The sequence below is a fragment of the Ananas comosus genome, linkage group 12, assembly GCF_001540865.1.
Source record: "Ananas comosus cultivar F153 linkage group 12, ASM154086v1, whole genome shotgun sequence".
Classification (NCBI taxonomy): domain Eukaryota; kingdom Viridiplantae; phylum Streptophyta; class Magnoliopsida; order Poales; family Bromeliaceae; genus Ananas; species Ananas comosus.
Genome location: NC_033632.1, coordinates 2,091,084 through 2,117,204, shown reverse-complemented (window position 1 = coordinate 2,117,204; position 26,121 = coordinate 2,091,084). Strand labels below are relative to the sequence as shown.

General features: G+C 35.9%; 5 protein-coding genes across 6 annotated transcripts; 4 read left to right on the top strand and 1 right to left on the bottom strand.

The window, feature by feature from the left end:
* Window positions 549-4,841, top strand: LOC109718126. Its single transcript, XM_020244151.1, has 9 exons — window positions 549-905; window positions 1,715-1,921; window positions 2,026-2,239; window positions 2,349-2,458; window positions 2,742-2,941; window positions 3,267-3,370; window positions 3,668-3,855; window positions 3,980-4,179; window positions 4,397-4,841. Exons 1-9 carry the CDS (start codon window positions 662-664, stop codon window positions 4,571-4,573), a joined length of 1,644 nt encoding a protein of 547 aa, XP_020099740.1. The 5' UTR covers window positions 549-661; the 3' UTR covers window positions 4,574-4,841.
* LOC109718007 (thioredoxin-related transmembrane protein 2) lies at window positions 5,084-9,140 on the top strand. Its single transcript, XM_020243981.1, has 10 exons — window positions 5,084-5,369; window positions 5,502-5,546; window positions 5,941-5,997; window positions 6,192-6,261; window positions 6,877-6,918; window positions 7,523-7,596; window positions 8,050-8,120; window positions 8,476-8,561; window positions 8,659-8,759; window positions 8,883-9,140. Exons 1-10 carry the CDS (start codon window positions 5,175-5,177, stop codon window positions 8,940-8,942), a joined length of 801 nt encoding a protein of 266 aa, XP_020099570.1. The 5' UTR covers window positions 5,084-5,174; the 3' UTR covers window positions 8,943-9,140.
* Window positions 9,373-12,625, bottom strand: LOC109718238 (B3 domain-containing protein Os01g0723500-like). Its single transcript, XM_020244356.1, has 4 exons — window positions 12,308-12,625; window positions 10,856-11,246; window positions 10,130-10,344; window positions 9,373-9,952 (listed from the first exon to the last, which is right to left on the bottom strand). The coding sequence occupies exons 1-4, from the start codon at window positions 12,392-12,394 to the stop codon at window positions 9,680-9,682; spliced, it is 966 nt and encodes a 321-aa protein (XP_020099945.1). The 5' UTR covers window positions 12,395-12,625; the 3' UTR covers window positions 9,373-9,679.
* Window positions 12,834-19,253, top strand: LOC109718237 (2-oxoglutarate-Fe(II) type oxidoreductase-like). 2 transcript variants are annotated; one of them, XM_020244354.1, is made up of 11 exons: window positions 12,834-13,050; window positions 13,967-14,162; window positions 14,997-15,095; window positions 15,411-15,462; window positions 16,004-16,125; window positions 16,515-16,615; window positions 16,711-16,769; window positions 17,202-17,258; window positions 17,484-17,529; window positions 18,145-18,224; window positions 18,798-19,253. In XM_020244354.1, the coding sequence occupies exons 1-11, from the start codon at window positions 12,964-12,966 to the stop codon at window positions 18,886-18,888; spliced, it is 990 nt and encodes a 329-aa protein (XP_020099943.1). In that variant the 5' UTR covers window positions 12,834-12,963; the 3' UTR covers window positions 18,889-19,253. The 2 variants fall into 2 exon arrangements, with proteins under 2 accessions (XP_020099943.1, XP_020099944.1); XM_020244355.1 differs by lacking the exons at window positions 12,834-13,050; window positions 13,967-14,162 and having other exon boundaries at window positions 15,424-15,462.
* LOC109718239 (40S ribosomal protein S24-1) lies at window positions 19,696-22,451 on the top strand. Its single transcript, XM_020244357.1, has 5 exons — window positions 19,696-19,873; window positions 19,952-19,993; window positions 20,069-20,239; window positions 21,649-21,735; window positions 22,192-22,451. The coding sequence occupies exons 1-5, from the start codon at window positions 19,799-19,801 to the stop codon at window positions 22,231-22,233; spliced, it is 417 nt and encodes a 138-aa protein (XP_020099946.1). The 5' UTR covers window positions 19,696-19,798; the 3' UTR covers window positions 22,234-22,451.

The window sequence follows — 26,121 nt, the reverse complement described above, 5'->3', positions numbered from 1 at the left end:
CTATACTTATTCATTCTTTTGATCACATACATAATAATTAGAATATATATTTCTCCAGATTTTTTTTTATTTTAAATTAGAATTATCTTCTTTCTCTCAAACTATCAAACTACGGATGATTTTAAACCATTCAATCTTTGCTAAATGTTTATGTAAAAATTACACTGGCATGTACCCTTCTTAATATCAGCCATTAAGAAATAGGCTTCTTAGATTTTGATTTTTTTTTTTTTTGACTTAATTGTTTTCTACTTTGTTGAATAAAAAGCTTTATTGAAATGATGGCTGATCAATTCAAACTACTTAATTATTTATTTTGAAAAATAAAAAAAATCAAAGGAGTGTGACTGAAATTAAGGGGGCTATTTGAAGAAATTACTATAGTTGAGGGATTCTCCGCACATTTTTACCTGCCAGTGTAAATCAGCCACGTGTGGAATTGTACGTTCCAAATACAACGCCCTCTGTAGCGGATCCGCCCCTTGATCCGTTTCAAATTTACCCTCCAATCCAAACTCTATCCGCAATCGCTCTCCCCGTCACAGCTCTCCCGCCGCCGATCTCATCGTCTATATATAACCCTCCCCGCACCCCCCGCAATGGCCGTTACGACACCTGGCCCTAGGGTTAGGGTTCTGCGAGCGGGGGAGGGAGCGGCGCCATGGTGGCGGAGGAGGCGGCGTCGAAGTCGTCGTCATCGTCGTCGTCTTCTCCGGCGAAGAAGACGATCGTCGACCTCAGAATCAAAGTGCTCTACGGGGACGATCACGGAGGGGAGAGGGGTTGCTCATGGTGGTGGTGGTCCTGGTGGATGCGGAGGGCTCGGTTGAGGAGGCGGCTTCGCAGCGTCATCGTGATCCTCCTCGTCGTTTTCTCCCTCTTCTCGTTTTATCTCGGCCACAATGGTTTTGATCTTTCCCCCGCCCCTTCTCTTTTTGTTCACTTTATTGTTTGGTAAAAATGCATAGTAAACCCTCAACTATAGGCCTTGTTCGAACTATTTCGGTCATTTGAATTGGGACTACTCTGAGGTTAACTGATACTCCCATACAGGGGCGGGGCCAGTACTTTCGAGCAGTTAGGGAAAAATTGTTCATTGCAATGCATTAACATGGTTATATATAATGTTGTTCGACCCTTGCAAACGTTTATGTACTAAGTATCTCGACATAGGAGCATTGTGTATAACATAAGCACATAGATCAAAAGCTAGAAGATAAAGTATCTCTTTAGTTAGAGCACCAATCTATAGAATCATAAGGTTAGATACAGAGTGAAAATACTATTTTTAGTTTTTATAAGATAAAATTGTGCATAACTTTTATCTGGTTTATATTGCATAAGAATGTGGGAAGACTCTTTGTATTCTGTATAAAATGATTGTATTCTGTATAAAATAGCCTTGACAAACTTGTTTAGGTTTTTTCTTTTTTTTTTTGGGTTAGAGATATTTATAAACAAATTGTATGAAGAACATCAAATTGTCATCACTTTGGTTTAGTGATGAAAATGGTTTCTGTTATCTCCTGTATTGGGCGTAGGGACGCACTTAATCTCTTTAAATTCTAGAGATGCAATTTTACCTACAGGAATTGTTGACAGAGAGATTATGATGCATCAATTTGACTTTGATAAATGTTAGATACTGGATATGTATACATTCTTTAAGCTGCTACTTTTAGTACATTACCGCAGCCTTTTCTGGTTTTTGTAGTAATCAACATGATCCAGACTCCTCCTTCGGCGAACATTTTTATGGTACAAACATGGATGAATACAACTCCTACAACTAAAGAATACATGGCAAAAAATGGCACTGGGATCCATGTTCCTGCATCGGTGAAAATTATTGCGGACCAATATTGTAAAGATTTCGTACCATCTGCTCCACCAGTTGATAAGAAGCGCACAGGCCCACGCGGTGAGTTTGAATTGCAAATATAATAATACGAACGCTTAACTTCTTTATTATTTTTTTCTTTTTTAAAAATCTCTCTTTATTTTTGTGTTGTTTTCTCTGTTTAGCTTGTGATGTATGTTATCTTCCCTTTGAGTCGGCGTTGGCCAGCATGCCAACTTCACCATCAGAATCTCCTGTTCTTAAGAACTTGAATTATGTTGTTGAAGATGGTCCCGTCAAACATGAGTCCAATGGAGGCTCTCCTTTTGGTGGTTATCCTTCTTTGCAACAAAGAGGTGAATATTTCAATATAAAGGAGTCCATGACAGTGCATTGTGGGTATGTTTATTCCACTTTGCTTTTGCAGTATATTTGCTTATACTTTTTTTAATCTTAACAAAGAATAGCTTATATATTTGTGGCTTTGTTATTTGTTTATGCTTACTAGATTTGTTAAAGGAGAGACTCCCGGTCTTAATACTGGCTTTGACATTGATGAAGTGGATCGCCATGAGATGAGTAAATGTGATGGCATAGTTGTTGTTTCAACCATATTTGGTAAATATGTTGCTTCTGTTTCTTCTTTGGCTACTCCCCTTCATTTTCTTGTTTACCCTTCAACATCATTAAACTATCGCATTTACCCTCTAAAAGTGTGAAGTATCATAGATGACCATGTACAGATTTGTTTGTAAATACCCTTAGCCAATATTTACAAGGACATTCGTGATATTTGCAACCGAAATGGTATTATGCAAATTAGCCTTTGTTCGCTTTTTCCAATTTCTGACTGTGTTGATAACTTTTTTCCTTTATTTATTTATATATTTATTTTGATCAGGAGACTATGACACAATTAAACAACCGGAACATGTGAATGAATATTCGAAGAAAGGAGTTTGCTTCATTATGTTTGTGGATGAAAAGACTGAAGCACATATCAGGAAAACCAATACACTGGACAGCACAAGAAAACTTGGGTTATGGAAAGTGGTTGTTGCTCGAAACCTGCCTTATGATGATGACAGGAGGAATGGAAAGGTATTGGACTCAACTATATATTCAAAAGTTGATCCTCTAGGCAGTAACCATTAGAATGTATATCGTGCATTTGCTACATATTTTAGTTATGATGCTACTTAGTATACTGTTCAACACTTCAACTACACCAAAATGGTAGAAATTCATAGGATGAAGTGGGGAGATAGAATGATTAGGTACATTTTACCAACTAATATTTGGTATTTTTACATGTATATATACAAAAATACAATTTTTGGAGGACATATATAATAATTTGAGTTTTACAAGGATATCTTTATACACATAGATTTTGTTACATGTTATGTTAAATGAATTTCAACAGATACCCAAGATGCTACCACACAGATTGTTTCCTAATGCACGGTGGTCTTTATGGATTGACGGAAAGCTTCGACTTACTAAGGATCCTATTCTGATACTGGAGCGGTAAATTTCTGTCTTATTGTCCATTATTATTGCATTTACTTAGGAAAACCTTGTGTCTTATATTTTGACTGATTCTCAACATTTACTTTCCATTTTATTAGTTACATTATAGTGATAATTGTCGTCTTTTGGAAGCAATTATAATTGCTGGTCCGATTTAAAGCTAACACGCCAAATTTGTGATCTCTCTCCTCATAATTTTGCCATTTTACTTTTGTCACTTTTTTTTTCCTGCTAAATTCTATTACATTTTTTTCGCGATATGATGTGCTATAACATTAACTTTTCCTCTTGCAGTTACTTGTGGCGGCACAAGTACAGTCAAGCGATTTCGAAGCATTACAGGCGGTTCGACGTCTTTGAGGAAGGGCTAGCCAATATGGTAGCCGGAAAATACGACAACGCTTCCATTATTCGCCAACTCCAGTTCTATAAGAACGAGGGCTTGACCCCCTATTCGGCAGCTAAGCTTCCCATAGAAAGCGGTATGAACTCCTGCTTGAGTCTCTTTACCAGTAAATTGACCAACCAAACTTTTAGGAGGTTGTAATTGGTCTCCGATGAATTTTCGTTTATTTATCTAACATAAGACTTCAATTCCAATGGCAGATGTGCCTGAGGGATGTGTGATCATCAGAGAACATACTCCGCTCACGAACCTCTTCTCCTGCCTCTGGTTCAACGAGGTCGACCGCTTCACCTCGAGAGATCAACTCAGTTTCGCCATCGTAAGGAACAAAATAAATGCCAGTGTGGGCTGGCTCCCCTACATGTTTCCAGACTGCGAAAGGCGGAACTTTGTTATTCAGGTACACGCAGTCACTCCGAATCCTGATCATTAGAACTTCTAGTCAGTTTAACTAAATTGCAGGAAACCTCCTCTATAAAACTTGCTATTTCGACGTGGTGAGAACTTTATATTACCCTCTTAAACTACAAGATTTTCTTTTTGTGCAACTTAATGCGCGAAAGTTATTGGTATTCCTTACTAATTCTAATCCTCCTTAACTTTTTGGTTTCATGTAGAGCTACCACAAAGATGTCATGAAACAAAAGAGCTCCCCTACACCACCAGTGTTGACTATTGAATTGCCGCGAAACCACTCTCCTCCTCCACCGGTTCCGATAAAAGACTTGCTTATAAAATCGCTGCGAAAGAGAGATCACGTTAGGAGGCATAGGAGGGACAGGAAATCACGCTGAAAATCTCGATCTTTTTTCTTTTCTTTTAACACATTGAAAATTTTTTATTCTTTGTGCCTTGCGACGGCAATACCTGTCATTTCAAAGAAATGGCGCAAGCATTAGTAGTCTCTCCTCATTTTTTTTTTTTGGTTTGAAGAGTGCTGTAGGTATAACAAATTTGTATAGGAATTGAGTTACTTCGTTTGATTTTTTGCAATTAGTTAATTAAGTTCTTTATATTTTGTACCCTCTTCTAAGTTCTGATGGGTTGGCTAGTGCTTCTCTACCAAGTGGGTCCTAACATATGATTTATTGCTTTTGATTAATGCTATCGAATTCCCCCCCTTTTTGTTTTTTGGCCCCATTTTTGTGCAGTTTTGGTGAAATAATTTTAAAAATAAATTAGAGCACAACCCCGTTCAACGGAAATTTGTATGGGCAAATATAAGCTTATACAACATCGAAAAAGGGCCCAAAAGCGGCCCATATTTTATGGATGGCTACGATGATTAATGGATTTCACGCGGCCCAAATCCCATCCCACGGAGGAAGGTCACAAGGCCAACTCAAAACGGTGGTTGGAGACGCGCTAGTGATCGATCGGAGCCGATCGGCGAAAATGGCGACGGCGGCGGCGGTGTCGGCGTCGGCGGCGGCGGCGATCGGCGGCGACCACCACCGCCGCCACCCTCTCCCATGGCTTAACCAGATGGTGACGGAGCCCTTCTACCTCCTCCACCTCCTCGCCTTCTTCTCCTACTTCGCCGCGCGGAGCTCCGTCCCCTCCGATCTCTCCCATCGCCTCCTTCGTCGGGTCTCTCTCTCTCTCTCTCTCTCTCTCTCTGTGGGTGTAGGTGTATGTGTGAGCTTAGTTTGAGATCACTACATCTCGATCTGAGGGAAAAAAGTAGAGATTCTGAAGCCTTTTGTCAGTGTGATTCGACAGGAAATCCAAGCGGTGCTTACTTTCTTCGTGCTCATATCGGTTAAGGTATGATGTAACAAGAGCACTCTTTACTGCGTTCTTGCCAAACGTTTGTGAATTTTTAGTCAATTGTAGTGAATAGGTGTGAATAGGTGTTTTGAGTAACCATATATCTATTAGAAAGCGAAAAATTGGACAATGTAGGAGAAAATTGCTACTTGATGTCGATTAATTGGCATGATTTTGGATAATACTAGCAATTTTTGTGTGGGAAAGCGGTGAACAGAAGCAGAAACAAATAGAACAGATAATGTATCACTGAGATCTTGTAGTAGATACTTTTGTATCTCCAGATCTTTAATTTAATGTTTTTTAGCTTTTGAAAGTAGTTTGCCCCTTTTTGAGTGGAGGAAGCATGGTAAATTAAGAGCTAGGTGAATGTTGTTCACTTGTTGAGCAGATGGTCAAAGAGGAAACTTGGGAAGCCTTCATCGCTGACGCATTGTTTTATGGAAAGGTAATCTTCACCTATCATTGTAAGATCGTTGTAAGGTACTTAACTTTTTTGGTTTAATCCTCTTTACTTGTTTATTTTTTTTAAATGTAAGAGTAACTATGTTTGCATTTCAATTAGTTAGGCAGATTATGCAGCTGCTCTCATCTTGTGATGGCTTAACTTAAACAGCGTGTCATGTCATATACTTATTTCAGGGCTTGCTGTTGGCAGTTACCCTGTCGATCGACTATCACTTGTCTCTCTATTACTTTGTGGCTTTTCTTGGTATGGAACTCTTTATATGTTAGCTGTATTACCTGGCTAGTTAGTTTTCTGTTTGAGTAGTAAACTAGTAACCCTAGGAAAAAGGAATACATTTACAAGCTAGCTTTTTCATGCTTTCAAGAGGCCGTCGCTCCTTTTGGAGTAGAGCTATTCTAAGAAATAGCGGCATTAACAACTTTTTCATTAAAATCTTCTCAACGACTACTCATTGCAGCAAAAACAGAAGCTTCAAATTAGAAATTCTGCTTGCAGGGCCCAAAAAGTTCAGTTTTTGCTTACTGCAACTGCAAAATTTTGAATTGTTTGTTAGTTAAACCCCAACACTTTTGGAATCTTATACTTTCTTACCAGAGAAGTTGTTCTAAAAGCTAGGCCAACAATAATATTCTACATACATATATATATCCGTACCTACTCAGTTATTTGCTGCTGGTTTCTTTATGTCTAAATTCACCTCCAATTAATTTCCATATGTCCGTATTTATCCAGTAAGGTACATTGTTTTATTACTCTTTTGCATGCTTTGGATCAGTTCTTATTTGAAAGTTTCTTAGTGATTTTTCTACTGCATTCAAATGTTATAATTGTTTTCCTTTGGACTTGGTTCTTTTGCAGTTATATGGGTTGTGTCTCAGCAACCACCTTATGAAGGTTTAGGTATGGTTCTAACCTTTCTTATTCAACCCTGGCGTTTACATTAATTAGTTATTTGCACATAGTCTTGTTTTGTATAGCTAAACAATTTTTGTGTATGAAATTGCTTTATGATGATGGAAGGAGTGTCTTTAACTTAGTAACAATATGTTGGAAGTGAAAAAGAAAAAAAATGAAAAAAGCGAAAAAAAAGACATCTTCTAAAATGTTAGGACTTTTTTGGACATGGCATGGATCAACTTAGTACTGCTCTAGAGCTGTTTGAAGAAGTACGAATAATTCTTCCTTTCAACAGAAGCCCTCCGACAGCTTCCTGCTACAGCAGGACGGAAATTTCAAAGTTCTGATTGGAGCTTTTGTGGCTTTTGGTGTTCAAAAGAGCATCGCAGCTTAGTGCCACGGGATAAGTTCTTGACTTTTCATTTGCTAAAAAGGCTTGGTTTTTTCTCAACATAGAGAAGTTGTTTCAGAAGCTAGGTTTAACAAGCCATTAGTCTTTTCTTATATGCCAATTTGCTAGTAGGGTTATTTATGCATGTTAATCTGCAAGAGTTACAGATGGGCATAATGTTGTGGTTTACTTATAATATCTTTGCAATTTCTTTAGGTTATGTGAGTCATTTAACCCCGTTGCAACTAGAGAGTTTACTAATTGAAGGCACTTCTACAAGGTTTTGGCTGGTAATGGCTACAATTTTTTATTTTTTATTTTTTTCACTTTCTTTCTTTCCTTCATATTGACCCAGTGTTGTTTGGGTTAGCTTTTGAAATGGCTTCTCTACTCTTAAAAGCAACCACTAAGGGGTTGGCAAGTGAATTACTACGGAAATTTTGCTGTGCTTCGAAGTTGAAGATGAACATTGGAGCCTCAAAATTGGGAGCTCCAGTTTAGAATTTCTGTTTCTGCTGCAGCAGAAAGCTGTTTTGTTTTCTGTTTGAGGGGCTTTTGGGACAAGAAAGGGATTGGACACGCCACGAGTGGGTGGTGGGGAGGCGCTTAATTTTATATTCCTACCCTAGCATTGTTATCTTTTCTGTGGCTTAAGATTGAAGAAATAAATTATAGGGTGTATTGTTTTTATACTATAGATTTGTATGATTCTTTACAAAGCGATCCTTTTTAATATTTAACAGGTTGAATTCCGAGCTTCGTGCTCATCAGCATGTGTACGAACAAGCCGAATCTTTCCAGATCTCTCCACTATGTAAGTAGATTATCATTTCCCTAGTAATGCCTTTGGTTTGTCAATGCACGCATAGAGACTGAGGATTATGCTTATATTCGGCGAGGTTATTGCCTGTGCCAGGTTCACATATCAGCCCATGCGCCATGTACTGATCCACCTTCCATGTCATATCGTACTTCAATACAACCGTCGAAAGGATAAATATTTTTAAATCAAAGAAAAGGTTGCGATGGAGAGCGGATCATTGCATGGTGCATGGATTGTGTGCGGGCAATAATTTCTCCTATTTTTCACTAGATGTGCTACTCCACTACATAACAAAAATATTACTTTACAATGTTTTTTTTTTAAAAAAAATTCCCAAATACTGCAGATACTCCAACAAAAAGATATCCTTTGGGATAATTGATCTTGGGCACTTCCCAAATGTCGCAGAAAAGTTTGGAATATCTTTATGTGGTACGGTTTAAAGTTTGGAGATCCGTTGCAGCATAAAATTTCAATTTATATTACCGTCACATTGTTTTATGTCGAAAATTTGGATACTGATGGACAGGTCAACTTCCGACTTACATTTTATTTGATAAGGCAACGGAAGTTGCTCGGTTCCCGAAAATCACTAGCGAAGCCAGAGTATTTGCGCCAACTATTACCAAGGTTTTCTTCGCAGTTAGCTTGAGTTATTGTTGCGAAATAACAAAATATGTTGGTTTACTACCATAATTCCAGAAAATTTGCGAATGCTTGAGATTGCGTTTTTGGTGTCTTTTTTTTTTGCAGAAACTCCTCTGCCAGCATTTTGAGCTCGATAGGCGGCTAATTGAATACATTTCCAGTTAGCACTTCTAGTTTTACACCAAAATCTATATACATTCTTTATTTTGATATTATTTTTCTTTCTTCTTTTTTTTGGTGAAATGTTTTTATCTGCTCTTTTATCTGAGAAATGTAAAGTGTTATAAACACTACGATGTATGTATTTTCTGAATCTCATGCAGGAACGGTTTGTACTATATTGGTGTCATTTTTATTCTCAAACCATGATTTTTATTATGGAAATGAAGTAGCAATATCTGGATAGTACTGGGACAACCCATACATTTTACTAAAAAAATGTATTGGAAATAAAATGTGCCTTTTTTTTTGGGTATCAAAATGATGTGCTCAAAAAAATATTAAGATATCAATAGTTTAAGGGAGAATTAAGGTACAAAAATGCTCCTACAAATTATAGAAGGGCTTTTTTTTTTTTTTCTTTGAGAGAGAAAGATTGCACGCTATCTGCTTCATTCATTAGATAAATGAATTTAGCTACATAGAATGAGGCAGCTAGGGCCTCATAAGGCGACGGAATAAAAGAAGAGTAGAACTCTTGTTTAGCAGTTAACTGCCACACATATGCACTTCAAAACTGATGAGCTAATAAAACACACAAAAACACTAACCTCAAAAAAGAGAAAAAAAAAGGGAGTTTCCAAGAGGACTACATGAAGTTAGGGAAAGCCCTTTTTGGTTCTCCACCACCATGCAAATATATGACAAACACTAATTTGGAGGCCTATATTGGCCAATCATCCCTACTTCAGATTTTCTGACGTAGTGTTCTCTTCCGCCCTGAAGATGTGAACGTGGAACTCGACCGGACCGACAAGCTCGAACACGCAGAAATCGCCCACCTTAAGCTCGTTGCCGCGTACGAAAGCGGTCCACCCAGCGGATATCAGGTTTTTCAACGAGCCTTTTGAGCCGGGAAGGAATTTCACGATCCAAGCTTTACCGCTCGGGTCGCGGAGGACCATTTCCATCTTTCTCGTCGGAAGATGTTCTCTCCAAAAGCTAGCCGGTATCCTCTGCATTAAATTTCCAAACTAGTCAAACAATGTAAATTGGCTCTGCGAACATTAGTTCAAGGTGTATATATACAAATCATACCGAAATTATAGCAGATTCGGAGGATAACTTGTACGTATTTCAAAACGGGCTATGGTGTTTAAGTACTTCACCAAAAATTATTCTACCAAACTCACCAGTGTGTAGGATCTGCAAATATTAGTCACTGTCATTTTTGCAACAAAGGAAGGATATTCTGAGCTAAACGAGTTTGCAGCTTTCTCTGCTTCTCCAAATCTTTGCTCCAAATCTTTGCATTCAGCTACTGACATAGATGGACTGATTTTGATTTCAACATCCTCAGATTCGATTTTAGCACTCTGGCTTGCTGTAGGACTCGGCACACAATCTCCTGCATGCATTGGAAGTAAACATGTCAAAGATTATGTGCCTGTTTGACCTGACTTCAAAAATGGCCCCTCTGCTCTAATACAAAGCAACCGGCCGTTTGGTAAATAAAAAAGTTTTGGAGTGTTTGCAGCAGTTGGAGAACTGAAATGAGATTTTCAGCCATAGAAGAAGAAGCTCCGCATCTGAAGCTTTCCTTCTGCAGTAGGGATCAGGGGGATTTAATGAAAAGAAATTTGTGCTTCTTTGAACAACTCCACTCAAAAGCATTTTTGCAAAAGCTCAAGTTGGGGCAACAGGCTCCAAAAGAATCATATAACTACAAACCTAAACAAGCACTAGTAATCCACACAATGTCAGAAAAATCAATAAGATTGAGCAACTGAATTCTTATACTACAACATCTTTTACAGATCATGCAATTGTCGAACACCCAGAACAGTAACCACACGACAATAAATAAAATCTTTCACAGAGTCGATACGAAGCTTCTGATAAAGATGATAACCAATTACCTGTAGTCGGAAGCTTATCCAATTCTCCTTTGATCTCCTCCTTCGGAGGGAGATCGAAATTCAAAGAACGCTTTGCCGGTCTTCCTCTCTTTCTTTTCACTTCTGACATCTCGGATACATCAGCTTTAGCCTTAATTTGTTCCTCTTTCTCACATGCAGTTGTGTCGAATAGTAGTACGGAAAAGTGCATGTCTCCATCATATTCAAATACAAGGAAATCATGTTCCTTCAAATCATGGCCTTTGATGAAGCTCGACCATCCGATCGATAGGAACGTGCCATCAATTGTTTTCTCTAATCCCACAGACCAATTAATTCCGTCGGGACCTTCGAGGATCACTGTCTCGGATGTTTCTTCTGATATATGCTTCATAAACTTTGGCGGTATCCTCTATAGGTTTGAACAACACAGTTTAGAAATCTCATAGAATACCAATCAAAAGCAATGCCAATTTAAAAAGTTCAAAAAACCAAGAAATATAATTGATTAAAAGTTAAATTGACAATGAATTTATGCAAGAAAAACAAATAATAGGTTAGAAAGTGGCATAAAAATTTTTTCTTTAAAAAAACGGCATAAGATATTATAGGAGGCATTTAGAAGTTGCTTCACAAATAGTATTAGAAGTACACGCATTTACGAAATTCGCAATTAGAGCAACATTATTGATTGGATTATAGATTGTAAATAAACTGCTATATCTAAGACTGAGAATTGATTGATATGAAGAGACAATAAGAAAATGGCTTCTCTACTATATATACACACACATATATATACTTTTTTATCCCTTAAAACAAAAATTTTTAAAAAAATCATCTTTTTTTTGGAAGGTAAAAACGCCGGACCTTACCTGAACTATATTGCATTTTGAAATAGGGACAAAAACTTCAAAAAATTTGATTTTATCACCCGAACTTATAGTATGTTTTGAATTGTCATCAGAGCTGTAAAAATTATCATTCTACTGCATAATTTTTTATAGTATTTACAGCGATTTCGAGAGAATATTAATATTCCGTAAAAAAAAATGTTATACATACAGTTCTATTAGTGGGCAAAATGAAAACTTCAAAAATATTGTAAAAGTTACATTGTGACCTAAACTTTTATATTTGCGCTTTGGTTCCTAGAATATATTAATAATTTCAATTAAGTCCTTTAATCACCGTTCTTGGGAACTTAGCGCAGTTAGCAAAGTACTTAATATTCACATTTTTAAAGTTTTGATTTGATGCTGATGTGACAATTTTAGGACAAAGGGACTACATTGACATAGGCAACAAGCATTGAGGACCTAGTTGTGAAACACGAAAGGTCAGGGACCAAATTTAAAACACAAAAAAAGATGAGATCAATGGTGCCATTGAAGCTCCAAATTGAAGGATTAGGGGAACTTAAAAAGGAGAAGAAGAAGAAGAAGAAGAAGAAGAGATGAGGAGGTGACTCACCAACCGTTGATCGAAGTCCCCGAGCAAGATCTTAAAGAACCGGGGCCTCCTCCTCCTCCTACTCCTACTCCTACTCCCCCCCACCATTTTTTTCCCTTTTTTTTTTGAGAGAGAGAGAGAGAGAAATGGAGAGGATTGAGAAGGGAGGGAGAGAGGAGGTGTGCGAGGGTAGAATTATTGGGGGGGTTTTGTGTAAAAAGGGGGAAATCGAGGGGAGGAGTTGGGAGAGGGACGAAGACGACGAAGACGACGACGAAGAGGCTCGGCTTTGGAGGGGTTTTTTGGTCGAAGCTGCTCTCGTGTCGACTCGTGTCGAAAAAATTTGACATTTTGGTTGAAACCCCCTCAACTTTTTTGAACTCCCGAAACGGTCCCTCAAACTTTTACTTTAGTAATTTTTAATTATTTTAATAACAGTTAATTTTTTTAAAAAAAAAATTAAAATTGAAGAGAAATAAAATAAAATAAAAATAAAAATAAAAATTTTCCCGTCCACCTACAAAGGTCGCCGTTCAACCCTTCGTCACCTTCAACGCTCTCCTCCCCCTCCTCTCCACATAACAATAATAATAATATTGAAGAGAGAGAGAGAGAGAGAGAGAGAGAGAGAGAGAGAGAGAGAGGTGTTGTAGAGAGAGAGAGAGGGGGAGGGATCAATGGCGAATCCCGTGTCGAGAACGGCGCTAAATCGAATCAGCCTCTCCGAGCCCGATTTGAGCAAATCCGTCGCCCTGCTCAAGCAGGTTAAGCCTCCTCTCTTTTTCTTTTTTTTTTAATCTATAGTTTCGTTGTAATTTTTTATTGTAATTTTAGTATTTGATTGGATGTTCTATCTCTTTTCTTATCCATTTATTGATATTTTTTTTTATTCTGTAGCTCGTGGTTGGTGATTTTTTTTTTAACAAAAAATTCTTTTTATTTTTGAGTAGTTATCTGGTTTTGGACGGGAATTAATGAATTATATTCTTTTTCTCCTGTGAAAACGTATACAAACAATCATTTGAATTTTGATTTTTTAAAAAAATTTAAGTTCATTTTCTCTATTAAATTGGAGATTCTTATATTCAACAGTGATTGTGTTAACTTTGAACCATTTTTTGCTAATATAGGAAAATAGCCTGAATCAAATCAATGAAAAGTATAGAGCTGTTAAACAAAAAATACTAAAAAGCTAGAGTGCCAATTTCGAAATGGCCTAAAGTTGTGGGAGTCTCCATGAATTTTACCCCTTGATGTGGTGGGTTCTATTGTAAGAATATGGAGTTTGACTCTATACTTTTCCAGCATATATGACCACGTGCAAAAAGGATAATAGTGCTTAAAATTAAAATAGTAAAAAAGTGATCAATTATGTTTTGCCCCAAGGGATACAATTGTTGTCTCTTTTTCCCCTTTAATTTGCAATTTATCTTAATTTTTTGACTATCTAATGATGGTTTGGTTTGGATTGGAAGAGGCTATTAATTAAAATTAAAACTTTTGGTATCTGCATGCTTGTTACAAATATGATGCAACCATTGAAGCACTATATATGTTGGTATTGTAAAAGGATAATTGTAATGTTCTAGAATGACATGAAGTGCATGAAGTATCCATTTCCTTTTGTTTACTCTCTGCCGTCTCGTGAAGATGCAATTTTTGTTTCTATGGATCATTCAGGCGTGTCTGGACTCGGGGTTCTTTTACGTGGTTGATCACGGAATAAGCCAGGAGTTCATGGACGAGGTTTTCGCGCAAAGTAAGAAATTCTTCGATCTGCCGACTGACGAGAAAATGAAGCTTTTGCGGAACGAGAAGAATCGGGGCTACACTCCGATTCTGGATGAGACTCTTGATCCCGACAATCAAGTTGGTGGTAGGTTTTCTGCGGTCCTTAAGTTTTTTGATGACTGCTGGTTTCTTCATATGATGGCTAGGAGGTTGTAAATGAAATTCCATGAAAAAAATGAGATTGAATTTCATTTTACTCTCTCGACTTTGTGTTCCAAAACTATGAGGCACATGTACTTAGAGTATCGTAGATTTATATGCATTAGTAACCATGTGGGTATTTTAGGTATCCAATGCTTCACAGGCATAATTTGGATTCTTCTGTTAATTATGTCATCTTCTAAAATAAAATGATTTTTTTGTCAAATCTTCTTCATTGTTTGATAGATAGATCGGTTGAAACCTTCTTTTTTTTTTTTCCTGCTCCAACGGCAGATTAAAACTCAATTTCATGGTTAAATGGAATATAAACCAATGATATTTTCAACGCCCATACATATGATATGATATTTTGTCTAAATAGCTAAGAGAATATAAGCACACATAGGAACACCATTTCTATTCCCCACCTATTTTTTGTTTACACGCTTTGCTTTGTGGTGTTTTAATACCAAGATTCATGACTTTATTTCGTACTGTACAAGTAATGAATACAGTTCTTTCTAAGCAAAGTTAATGTAAGCAACCCTTCATTAAGACATATGATTACTTGAGAAATCTTTAGTTTCATGAACTTGAAAGTTTGATATTTTTAAGGTACAGTAAGTCTTTTGGCCTATCAATTAAATTTGCAAGCTATGCTTAGGTTTCTCACGGTTTCTCTTGTCTTGGTTCTCCTTTGAATACAAAACTAATCCATTTATCCTATAACTGTGGTGCGATTTTACATTGGACTACAACTTATTTATTTATTTTCTAGGTGACTATAAAGAAGGATATTATATAGGTGTTGAGGTACCCGAAGACGATCCACAAGCTAATAAACCATTTTATGGGCCAAATCAGTGGCCTTCTGCAGGTAAACTGCTGAAGCTTTTTTTATTTACCCTTAATCCAGCTAATGAAGGGAGGACTTGCAAGTCTTAAACATTATTTTATTATTGTAGAGCAATCGATACTTTGGTGAACTAAGTATCGACCTATGAGTATGTTTGATATTAATAATGAATTCTGACACTGAGTATGTTTAATATTAATAATGAATTCTGACATTAGATTCTGAATAGTTTATTTGCTATTTTATTTTGTTAAGCATGGTACACTGGTTGATGACTATTCTTCGGAAGCGTTGTCCATTATAATTTTGAAATCCTTACAATTTTTTTTCCCCAAGATCTATTACCCAGATGGAGGGATGTCATGGAGCAGTATCATATGGAGGCATTGTAAGTTGTCCTGTTCTTTCTTTCCAATCAAGAATGGAAGTCATCTTTTGCATTTATATGAGATCTTCTGAGGTTCAATTTCCCTCCGAATATGTTTATTTAATATTTTCAATTATAGGTAGACAGATGCTTCAGAATTTAACATCTATTGCAGCCACTCATTATTGATATAGGGTTGGTTTTGCCGATTTTTGTTTCCTTAATCTTTGTAGGTGGCCTTTTTTTATTTTATTTTTTTCTCCTTGCCATACCTAACAGCTAATCAATCAATACGTAATTTTCTTTTGTTATCATTCCAGTTGCAATCTTGACACATGGTTCCTTACCAAACGCCTTGATATATGTAGATTATGTTGCTAATCTTGTATGCGGTATCCCAAACTTATAACAAATGGCCCAGAGCTTATGCTATGGTTATCAAGATTAAATATTTTTTAAAACCTATTAAGAATGCTCTTATCAAATATGATATCAAGAGCGAATATGAATAAGTATTTCTTATACCAGCTTTATCTTTGCTCATTCTTCTTCAAACTTACAGGAGAGTGGCAAAACAAGTTGCCAGGATCATTGCCCTTGCACTTGACCTAGATGCCAATTTCTTTGATAAGCCGGAATTGCTTGGAGACCCTATTGCAACTTTGAGACTCCTACACTATGAAGGTGTATGACAAGTTTCAAGTCATTACTGCATTTTATATCAATAGAATTATTTAAGATATTTACAATGCAATGCTGCAAAAATCTCTTTGCACATATTTATCCCTTTTGAAAGCTGAAGTTTTATATACACACTTCATAAAACAGAATTCATACATTTATAACTTTGCACATTCAAAATGTTTGGAAAAAACTTTTTCTGCCCACAACTAACCAACTTAAGCACATTCTTGTAAGAAACTGCACTTTTGAGGGGTGCATATGAAAATTCAGGTTTTACAGGCGTTTGTGTATAGATAGATGAATTTTTGAGGATATATTTGTAAAACCCCTTAAGTTTGTATCTCTTTTGACATGATGTTAACTTTACAGATTTTTTCCTTTTTGATCAGGTCAAGTTTCAAATCCTGCGGGGGGAGTGTACGGAGCTGGTGCTCACTCTGATTACGGTTTGATCACACTCTTGGCAACAGATGATGTTGTAGGCCTCCAAGTAAGAAGTTGAAAATTAAATGAATTATTTCCTCTAGAACTTCTTGTAATGTACTCGGACATATTTACACTTCCTTTTTTCCCAAATTTATTCAGATATGCAAGGACCGAAATGCTCAGCCACAAGTATGGGAATATGTAGAACCTTTAAAGGGGTTAGTTGTTTTCCTATTGTGTGTTAGCTCTATCCCTTTCTTCTTGTAACTTCTAGTATTTTCCCTCTTTTTAGTTTGGTTTTAAACTTAGGGGTTTCATTACCAATTTTTAGCTAATCAAATATCTGAACAATCTTATATAAGACTACTAATTGCCAAATGACAACATTTTACTTACAAAAAGTAGCTCAAGGGACTTAAATGCTTTAATGAGTCACTCCATGATAACTAAGTTCTCTAAATTTGAACACCCAATTCATTATTTATGTGCCTGTCAAGTGATAACACAGTATACAGCAATTACCAACCAATTCTTGAGACAGAGTTAATGCAATTATCTTTTTTGCTTTTTATTTGATTCTTGTAAGTATGAAGATTTTAAGCTGGAAAGTATATTTACATTGCTTGAATTTCTTTGGCTTTACCTTCCAGAGGGTTCATAGTGAATCTTGGCGACATGCTTGAACGTTGGAGTAACTGTATTTTCAGGTACTCTATCGTCATTACAATACGTTTCATCCAAATAAAAATTGTTTGCTAACACTATCATGCTAGGCAAATTATTATTCATGTGCATGCCATTTGTTTATGCGCGACAATTTGATTCTTTTTCCCATTAATGACTTTGCTAAAACTATAACTCTAAATAAGCCTATTCTTTTTTAAGGTTATCAGTAGAAAGATTTATGAAACAAATTATTTTTATTTTTGTAGGTCAACCTTGCATCGGGTAGTCCTGGATGGGCGAGAACGGTACTCGGTAAGCTTTTCTTTGTATTTTTTTTTAATTTTCTACAATACTGTATAATTTCTTTTTACGTTATCCTGCGACAACAAAAAAATCATTATATTTTGTATTTCATTCTTGTTGCTATGTTAATCCAGCTGAGTAGATTATCATATAAATTTCAATACACCTAACTTTCCATAATGCCATATATATCTGCCGCACAAAAGGTAATATGACATGTTTAATAATTAGGCCATATGCTTCCCCTTTCTCAGCACATCTACGTTGCAGTTTAAACCATGAATGTGGATTACTGTACTGTGCCTAACCTAGCTTAGCAAGCATATCTGGGCATCTTTTAGATAGTGAATAGTGTCTACACACCCTATCTAGACATTATCTTTACTTTTGCATTTTGGATATTAATCAACTAACTGAATTACTTTCATTTATTAAGCCTATTTCTCATGACGACAGTATACTCTTTTTTTTTTGCTTTTGCTCATAATACAAACCCATCCCTTGTTTTTTCAAGTACTTAATACTAAATCTCCAGCAAATTAACACTATGAATGGGAAACTACATTGACAATTTTTCACAAATATCAATATTTACTCATAGTGCTCTTATTGTTGATGAAGCAGATTGCGTTTTTTGTGGAACCAAGCCACGAGTGTCTTGTGGAGTGCTTACCAACCTGCAAATCTGAAGAAAACCCTCCAAAGTAAGTTTCATACCAACAAACTTTTCATCCAAATAGTTCTTTCACTAAATGAAACAACTCATAAAAGAAGGGGAAAAAAAAAAAAAACAGAGTGAGAAGAAATGGTTCATACTTTTCTACAGTGCTGCTTAATGCATACTTAAATTGATAGCTCACTTGAAGAGCCTGAAACCGAACACTTTGTTTGTTAGCAAGTTCTTAATCCTATGTGATGCAGAGCATTGAAAGTAAAATAGATATTATAGAAATGTTCAGCAAATACACAGTGAAGTAGGTAAGAGTCTCTCAGATTAGGAACAATAATAAGAATAATAATAATATTAACAATAGAGGCAATGAACTAATGAGAAGTTTTCGCTGAAGCGAAAAGGAGATATACAGATGGTGAAGAGGTAAAATTCAGATTATTTGAGACGAAACTCGCACGGACATTAAAGACTGATGTGTATAAGACATGCAGAAAAATGTTCCCTTTCTGAAATTCCTCAGTTTTACATCAGTTATATTCGATCCTATGCCTATAATATATATTAATGATATCAATGTTTTTTGTCTTTTGTTTTTTTTAATCAGGTTTCCTCCGGTAACTTGTGCCGCATACCTGCTCCAACGGTACAAAGATACGCATGCCGATTTGAGCTCGTACAGTAAACAACAAACCTAGAAGATGGCTGAGTTTCTCCTTATTAGACGAAAAGTATCGCTAGCGATGCCATGTGTTTTCTTTTCCCCTTCCAAATTCCAAGAATATCGTAGAAAACATTTTTAATTTATTTTGCCGTAATTAAATATAATCATGAAGAAAATAAGGGGATGAATCTCACTGATGTGTACTATTTAGGGCCATTATTAAGGGCAGTTATGAGAAGGCATGTATTTGTATATAAATGAGTATAATTTTGTATTGTCCTTGTTCTTTGAGGTTGGGCGTGTGTATAAAATATAAGCAAAATGTTGACAAAATATATATCCTTCGCAATGTTGCGGAATTATTTATGTTGATAAAGAGGTACCATGTTTCCTTTCTCATTATCAATTTTTGTAGTGAGTTTTTTCTTTTTCTTTTCTTTATTTTAGCACCCTTTTTTTCTCTTTTTTTTTTTTTTGGCTTCAAGCAGAAACGTACCACTTAAGTTTCTGGGAATCCAATTTTGGATTTTAATAATAGTTATATTATAATAAAACTGTTATTAGTGGCTTTTTTGATTTTTTTTTTTTTTTGTCGAACAGTACATTCTACAGTTACTCAACCCACACAGCACTTCTCCACAAAATAGCGTTACTAATAAAGGAATCAATACATACTATATTTATTTATTAACATAAAGTTTCGTTATTTAAAAAATGCCAGCACGATTCTTAAAGCATAACAGGTTAGGCCCAAAACGGCAATGTAACCCGACCCGTATAAGCCCATCGCGGCCTAATTCAACGCTTTAAAATTTCGGCCCCATATATAAGCTCGAAACCGAACCTCACTCGCTAGGGTTAGGGTTTTTCGCTTTCGCCGCGCACTCCCCTCTGCTAGGAAGAAGAAGAAGAAGAAGAAGAAGAAGAAGAGGAGGAGGCTAACAATGGCGGATACGAAGGCGGTGACGATCCGAACTCGCAAGTTCATGACCAATCGCCTCCTCTCCCGGAAGCAATTCGTAAGCTTGCAAAACTCTAATCCTGCTCCTCAGAACCCTAGTTCTTCTCTGATCCAAAACAACTTTTTCCCTTTTTAGGTCATCGACGTGCTCCATCCAGGGCGAGCGAACGTCTCCAAGGTGATCCGTTTCCTCCATCCCTTTCCTATCCCTTCAATTTGAATCTCATCATCGATCGATTTGTTGTTGATGAAGGCGGAGTTGAAGGAGAAGCTGGCGAAGCTGTACGAAGTGAAGGACCCGAACTCAATCTTCGTCTTCAAGTTCCGAACTCACTTCGGTGGGGGAAAGTCCACGGGATTTGGGCTCATCTACGATTCCGTTGATAGCGCTAAGAAGTATGAGCCCAAGTACAGGCTCATTAGGGTATGGATTCAATAATTTACTCTATCATTCCTTTTGCTTCTGCATTTTATTTGGGCTTGATTACACTTTTAAACTATGAGCGTTTCATTTTCTACACTATTCATATTGTAGTCATATAGTAGTCGTGTAATGTAAGGTTAATGGTGGTTTTAGTTTTCATCTAGTTGGTCTATTAACCATTGTCTTGTACAACAATATTATCCATCTTTGTTTGCCTTTTGGTGGGGAAGATGGAAATATTCTTAATTTGAGTAGGTAAATTTTGCAACTTTGAACTCTCCATGGTTAATCTTAGAAGTAATTAGCGAACCTCACAAGGAAGCTTTATTTGTAAAATTAGTGCATTTTGTACGCTATGTGCTCATAGAGCTGTGCTACTTATCTCTATTTTTGCCAGGCAAAGAGCCCTAGGAACAATTATCTGCCAAATCTAGTGTTCTTTCAAGTCTGCCAACGAGGATTAGAGGAATTGTAACTAACAGAAATGCCCTAGTTTGATGTACCGTTCTACCAACTAGTGATGCAAAGTATCGCTCTACAATTTAAAGTAGTGCTATGTAGGACTTGGCCCTAGTTATCTTGTTTTGTTGTTATTCATTCAATTTCTTTCTTGAAAAGCGGGAAAAAACATGGATCTTTTGTTCGGACACAGATGCATGTTGGTTAGGTTTATCTCGATATGAACTGCTTATTAGATTTTTTGGGGGGCAATTCCAAACATAATCCTTGAAAACTTTAAAATATCATAGATGCCCCTTCAAAATCTATATTGTAAGGGCACTAGTGATATTTTACAATTTAAAAGGGTGTTTATGAAATTCCAACCTGTAAGGAGAGCATTGAAGAAATTAATCCTGGATTTTTAATCCTTTGCTGGACATGTAGTATAATCCCTGTCCTTTTGATGACTAATCTGCTGTAATGTAAGTTCCACCATCTTCTCTTGGTATTTAATGTTTTAAAATAAATATAACCTCCGGCTTTGTTGTGAGATTGGATGAGGCTTAATTCGCTATTGTTGCTTTTGCCATGCAAGATTATTTACCTTGGTTTCTATGAATCTGCTAATATGAGAACTCTTAAATCTGAATTTACACGCTATATGATCTAAAATAGAGAGATTGATGAATGAGTCATAAAAGAATATTCGTAGCATATTATGCTTTAATTGATATCCAATCCCCTGAAGTTATTTACTGAACTTTTATTTGAGTGGCTGTATCTTCATTGCATTCCTAATTGTCGTGAGCTCTTCTTGGTGTTCTTGTTGAAATTATCTTGGTGGGGACTTGATTCATTTGTCAAATAGTGGTTCAGTAAATAAATTTTCTGTAGTACTGAATCAATGATTTATTTCTTAACGTTGCAACATTCTATATGGTGATTTAAATTTGGTGTCATTGGAGCAGAACGGGCTTGCTACAAAGGTTGAGAAGTCAAGGAAGCAGATGAAGGAGCGGAAGAATAGGGCCAAGAAGATCCGCGGAGTGAAGAAGGTGAGTCCATACATCTTTTACGGTTTTAGTATCTTTTTTTGTTATTATTTCCAATTACAAATTGATACCTTCTATATTTTCCTTTCGCAAAATTTTGCAAGTGCTATCCTGGCTGTCAATAACAACTATTAGTATCTCACTAATGCCTCACATAGCAGGGGGACAAAAATGTAAAATTTTAAGTTAATCCATATAAATGTGACTTATCCTGGGTTTATAATAAAATAGAAGGGGTTCATGGGAAATTCTCTTTCTTATTTTTTTTGTTATTTTTAATGCTGCTTTTACTATCAAGTCAAAAAAAAAGAAAAAATAATTCCTGCTCTTAGCCTCTTACTATCAATTTCGATGTATGTGTAGATGATCATGCATTTTAAGCCGCTAATTATTTTTCTTCTTGTCGGAGAACTAAATCTTGATGATGAGAACCTGTTTTTTTTTTTCCTCTCTCCGCAGACGAAGGCTGGAGATGCTGCAAAGCAAGGGAAGAAGAAATGAGAGGTTGCCGCAATGATAAACTTGCTCTTTTTTATGTTTTATTTACTTCCCAATTTTGGCTTTTGATAGATGGACTTTGTATTATGGATCATTCTGAATTTCTAGATTCAAGTTGTAGTCATTAACTATCTAAGATTTTCATTTTTTTTTCCCCCCCTCTCTTGTACTTGGCTGTTCTTAAGTATCCTTTTTGTTCCCTGTGTGATCACAGCTGCTCATTCATCTGTTCATATGTTTATGGGGTGTTTATCTGAAATTATATATGTAGCTCTTTAAAGTGTAGTTTTATGCCAGAACCCCAACCCCTTGGTCTAGGTTTTTCACGGAAGTTACCCAAGGATTGTGGATTATGTAGGAAATTTGGGATTTTTGTGATGGTAATTTGTGAATACGTACATTTACATAATCTGTTCACAAAACACTTGAGGCAATCATATTTAGTGGGCCCTAGAAATCATCTTGGGCATAGATTGTGCTTCCGAAAGTGAGAATCAGATAGAAGAGAGCACCAGAAATGATGGGATCCACTACATTCTACACATAATGTTATGAGTAATGCTAAATCTACAACCTAGTAAGGGTTGTAGGGGGAGCTGATCCTCGCCTTGGGGCTTTTGATGCCCTTCAATATCTTCTTACCAGTTTGCTCTCTCCTCTTAACTTGAGCTCATCAACTTTTTATCTTTTAGTTTATGTTATTCTTACCAATAAGCCCGCAGTTTTATTGATTTTTAGTGGTTTTTTTTTTTTTTTTTCTTTGAGATTCAACTGTTTTAAATTCTTTTGTTTTTTCGTTAATAAATGTAAGTTGTCAAGCTCTTTATTTTCATAAATATCCAACCCAAAAAAAAGGCATTAGGGGAGTTTTATTCACTTTTACCATTTTCCTAAAAAGTGCGATTTCTCGTTTCTGTGCAGCGTTGTTTCCATTTCATGTTTTTCAAGCTGAAGTGATCGATCTTACGGTTTCCTTTATGATTTTTATATATTAGCATCATCCATCATGGATGGTAAGTGTATTATCTCTTTCAAATGAAGAGTAAAATGGGTTGTGACTTTGCTTTTCAGTCACCAAGGAACCTTTTAATCGGAGATTAAAGAATACCCAACACCTAACTTACTATTCTTGTTATTATTATTTTCTGAATCAAGTGACTTTGTCTTTTCATGGCTGCGCCGACACTCACACATAACATAATTCAATGCATGCTTATACTAATGTTTAAAACTTGCAATAATGTTTATCTCATAATAACAATTACATGAGATCATTATACTGCACTAAACTTCTTTTTTTCCATAATTAAATGGAATTCTTTTTTTCCTCTTTATGAAAAGTAGAGTATTGAAATCAGAATAGGAGGCAAGAAATGGAGATATGTTACCATTGAAATTATGATGATTTGGTCACGTGGCATATAAACCAAATTTAGAGTGTGAATTGTGCCCCACATCACCTGAAAATGTGAAACTTTTTGATTGGATTCAAGAGGGACCACCATTACAAAGAGAAAAGAGCGAAAAAAAAAAAGTAAAAAAAAAAAAACCATGTGTACATTGCACATTGTCTATTACTCAGCTTTTCCTGGGGTTTTTAGTTTCAAAAGAGAAAGTTAATTAATTTAGTTTCTTTTATGGTCACTTTCTTTACCCTTTTTTTCTTTTTTTTTTTTTCTTTTTTTTGCTATATAAGATGGTCTATAAATTAGTAAGATAAAAACTTCATTGAATATAATAGCTCATAGTTACTACAACTATTTTATTTGTCGAGAACATTACTTAATTTTTTTTTAAAAAAAAATTCAGAAGTTAAGAAGATGTAGGTATGAAAAAGTATAGTTGAGGGGGGTCTCCATTCATTTTTACCAAAAGAGAAAAGCCACACTCATCACCTCCTCTCCCTAGAGAGAGAGAGAGAGAGAGAGAGAGAGAGAGAGAGAGATATGGTGAAATGTTGTTTTTATATGATCTTATTGTGTGGCTAAAAGAGAGTAGATCATGACCCATTACAGATTTGTTTGAGCACGCTTAGAGTTGATGTGGCAGCAGCAGCAGCAGCAGCTACAAACCAAACCTGGGAAGGTTCCTGCACACCCGGTGGTCATCATGGATGCATCAGGATATGACTCACAAACAAAAAAACTACATCATGAGTGGCGTGACTGACACAATTTTTTGGAGCATTCTTCTTTCCCTCCTAAATTGTGTAGCTTTGTCTAGTTATTATTATTGTAATTAATGTACATAAATAAATAAATAGAGGGGTTGGAAAAAGCAGTAATAGGATGTAATGTACACAGTTGCAGTAACATTTTAGAGATTTTATTTTACAATAATATTTCATGTCATTAAATTTACGTAGTAACTACGCGGTTTTATACTATGTTTAACACTGTTAACTTTTCTAGATATTAGATGAACAAATAATAAACGTTTAGCACCCATTTGGTTCGGGATTAAGGAGTGGAATAACCCCTTAATCCTAAAGTTATTTCCAAATATCCAATTTGGGGGCCCCCCTCCACCTTATTACTCCAACCAAACAAAACACTATTTTATTCGCTATTTTTTTAATCCCACCTATTCCAACCAAACACTATTTTATCTATATCTGGACTAAACTCAATTCTTAACCAAACACAAAATTACTCTAATCCCATCTTAATTCTGAACTTAATTCTATCTCCGAAATAATAAATTTTTACTTAACCCCGAATCAAACCGTGCTTAAGAATTGGTTTGTACTTTCCAGTACCTAATCAAATGTTTTTGTTTTTTTTATAAAAACAAAAAGAATATATAAATAAGAAAGTTAAAATCCGGGTTTCGGGCACGCGTTGATCTCTCATTGGCTGAAGAGCAGCACGCGGTTCGTGGGCCGGTATGATGACCGGCATGTGGCGGTCGTTGGCGGGTATGATGGCGGGCACTCGCCGGTCGCTTCGCGCCAATTATCAATTGCGCGCGATTGCGCTGACCGCTTACGAAAATCATATTTATGGACCCAGTCCACCACGTCGTTTGTGAACGGTGAGCTCATCTCCGTCCGTCTCCCATAAACTCTCAATCTGAACCGTTGAAAAATTGGCTGGTCGAACACAAATTTTTCTGGCTCATGGCTGACATGGTGGACCGAGTCCAAGCTGTACGTAACCATGCAAAGTTGTGCCTATCCCTCGTTTTTACTTTAGATATATTTATAAATTTTTTATTTTTTTTTGCATAAAATATGTCTCTCTCACATTTTTAGTTATTAATTTTTAAGTCTTGTGATATAATAGGTGCTTGTTGGGAACGCACTTTTTAGCACAACTTTTATAAAGCTAAGGATAAAAGCTTACAAAATTTATCAGAAACTACAAATCATTTTAAACATGCTAGTAATCTTTTACAATTTTAATTTATTTAATTTTAATCGGTCAACGATATTTTGACATCAAAGTTTAAATTAATTATTTATTTTAATAAATTTATAGATGTAAAAATTATATAAAATATATTAACTAAACATGTAATAATAAACGACTCAAAAAAAAAATGCTGGCCAACTCAAATCAAACAAACTGAAAAATTAGATAATTAAATTAAAATTTTAAAAGATTGAATAATCAAATCAAAATGGATCATAGTGTAAATAAGTTTTATATATTTTTACCAAAGCTATATAAAATTGTACCAATATAATAAAATATATTTGGACAATATATTTCTTTTATTTACTCAAACGTATGAATAAGACTGGGCATCTACAATGGCATGAGCATCCAATACTTCTAAATTATCGTTTTCAGAGAGGTAAAAATTACTTAGATAACAAATTGGAAAATTAATTACAGTAAAAAAAAAATTATAGCTGCAGTTAAGTAAATAACTTCTAATTCGCAACCA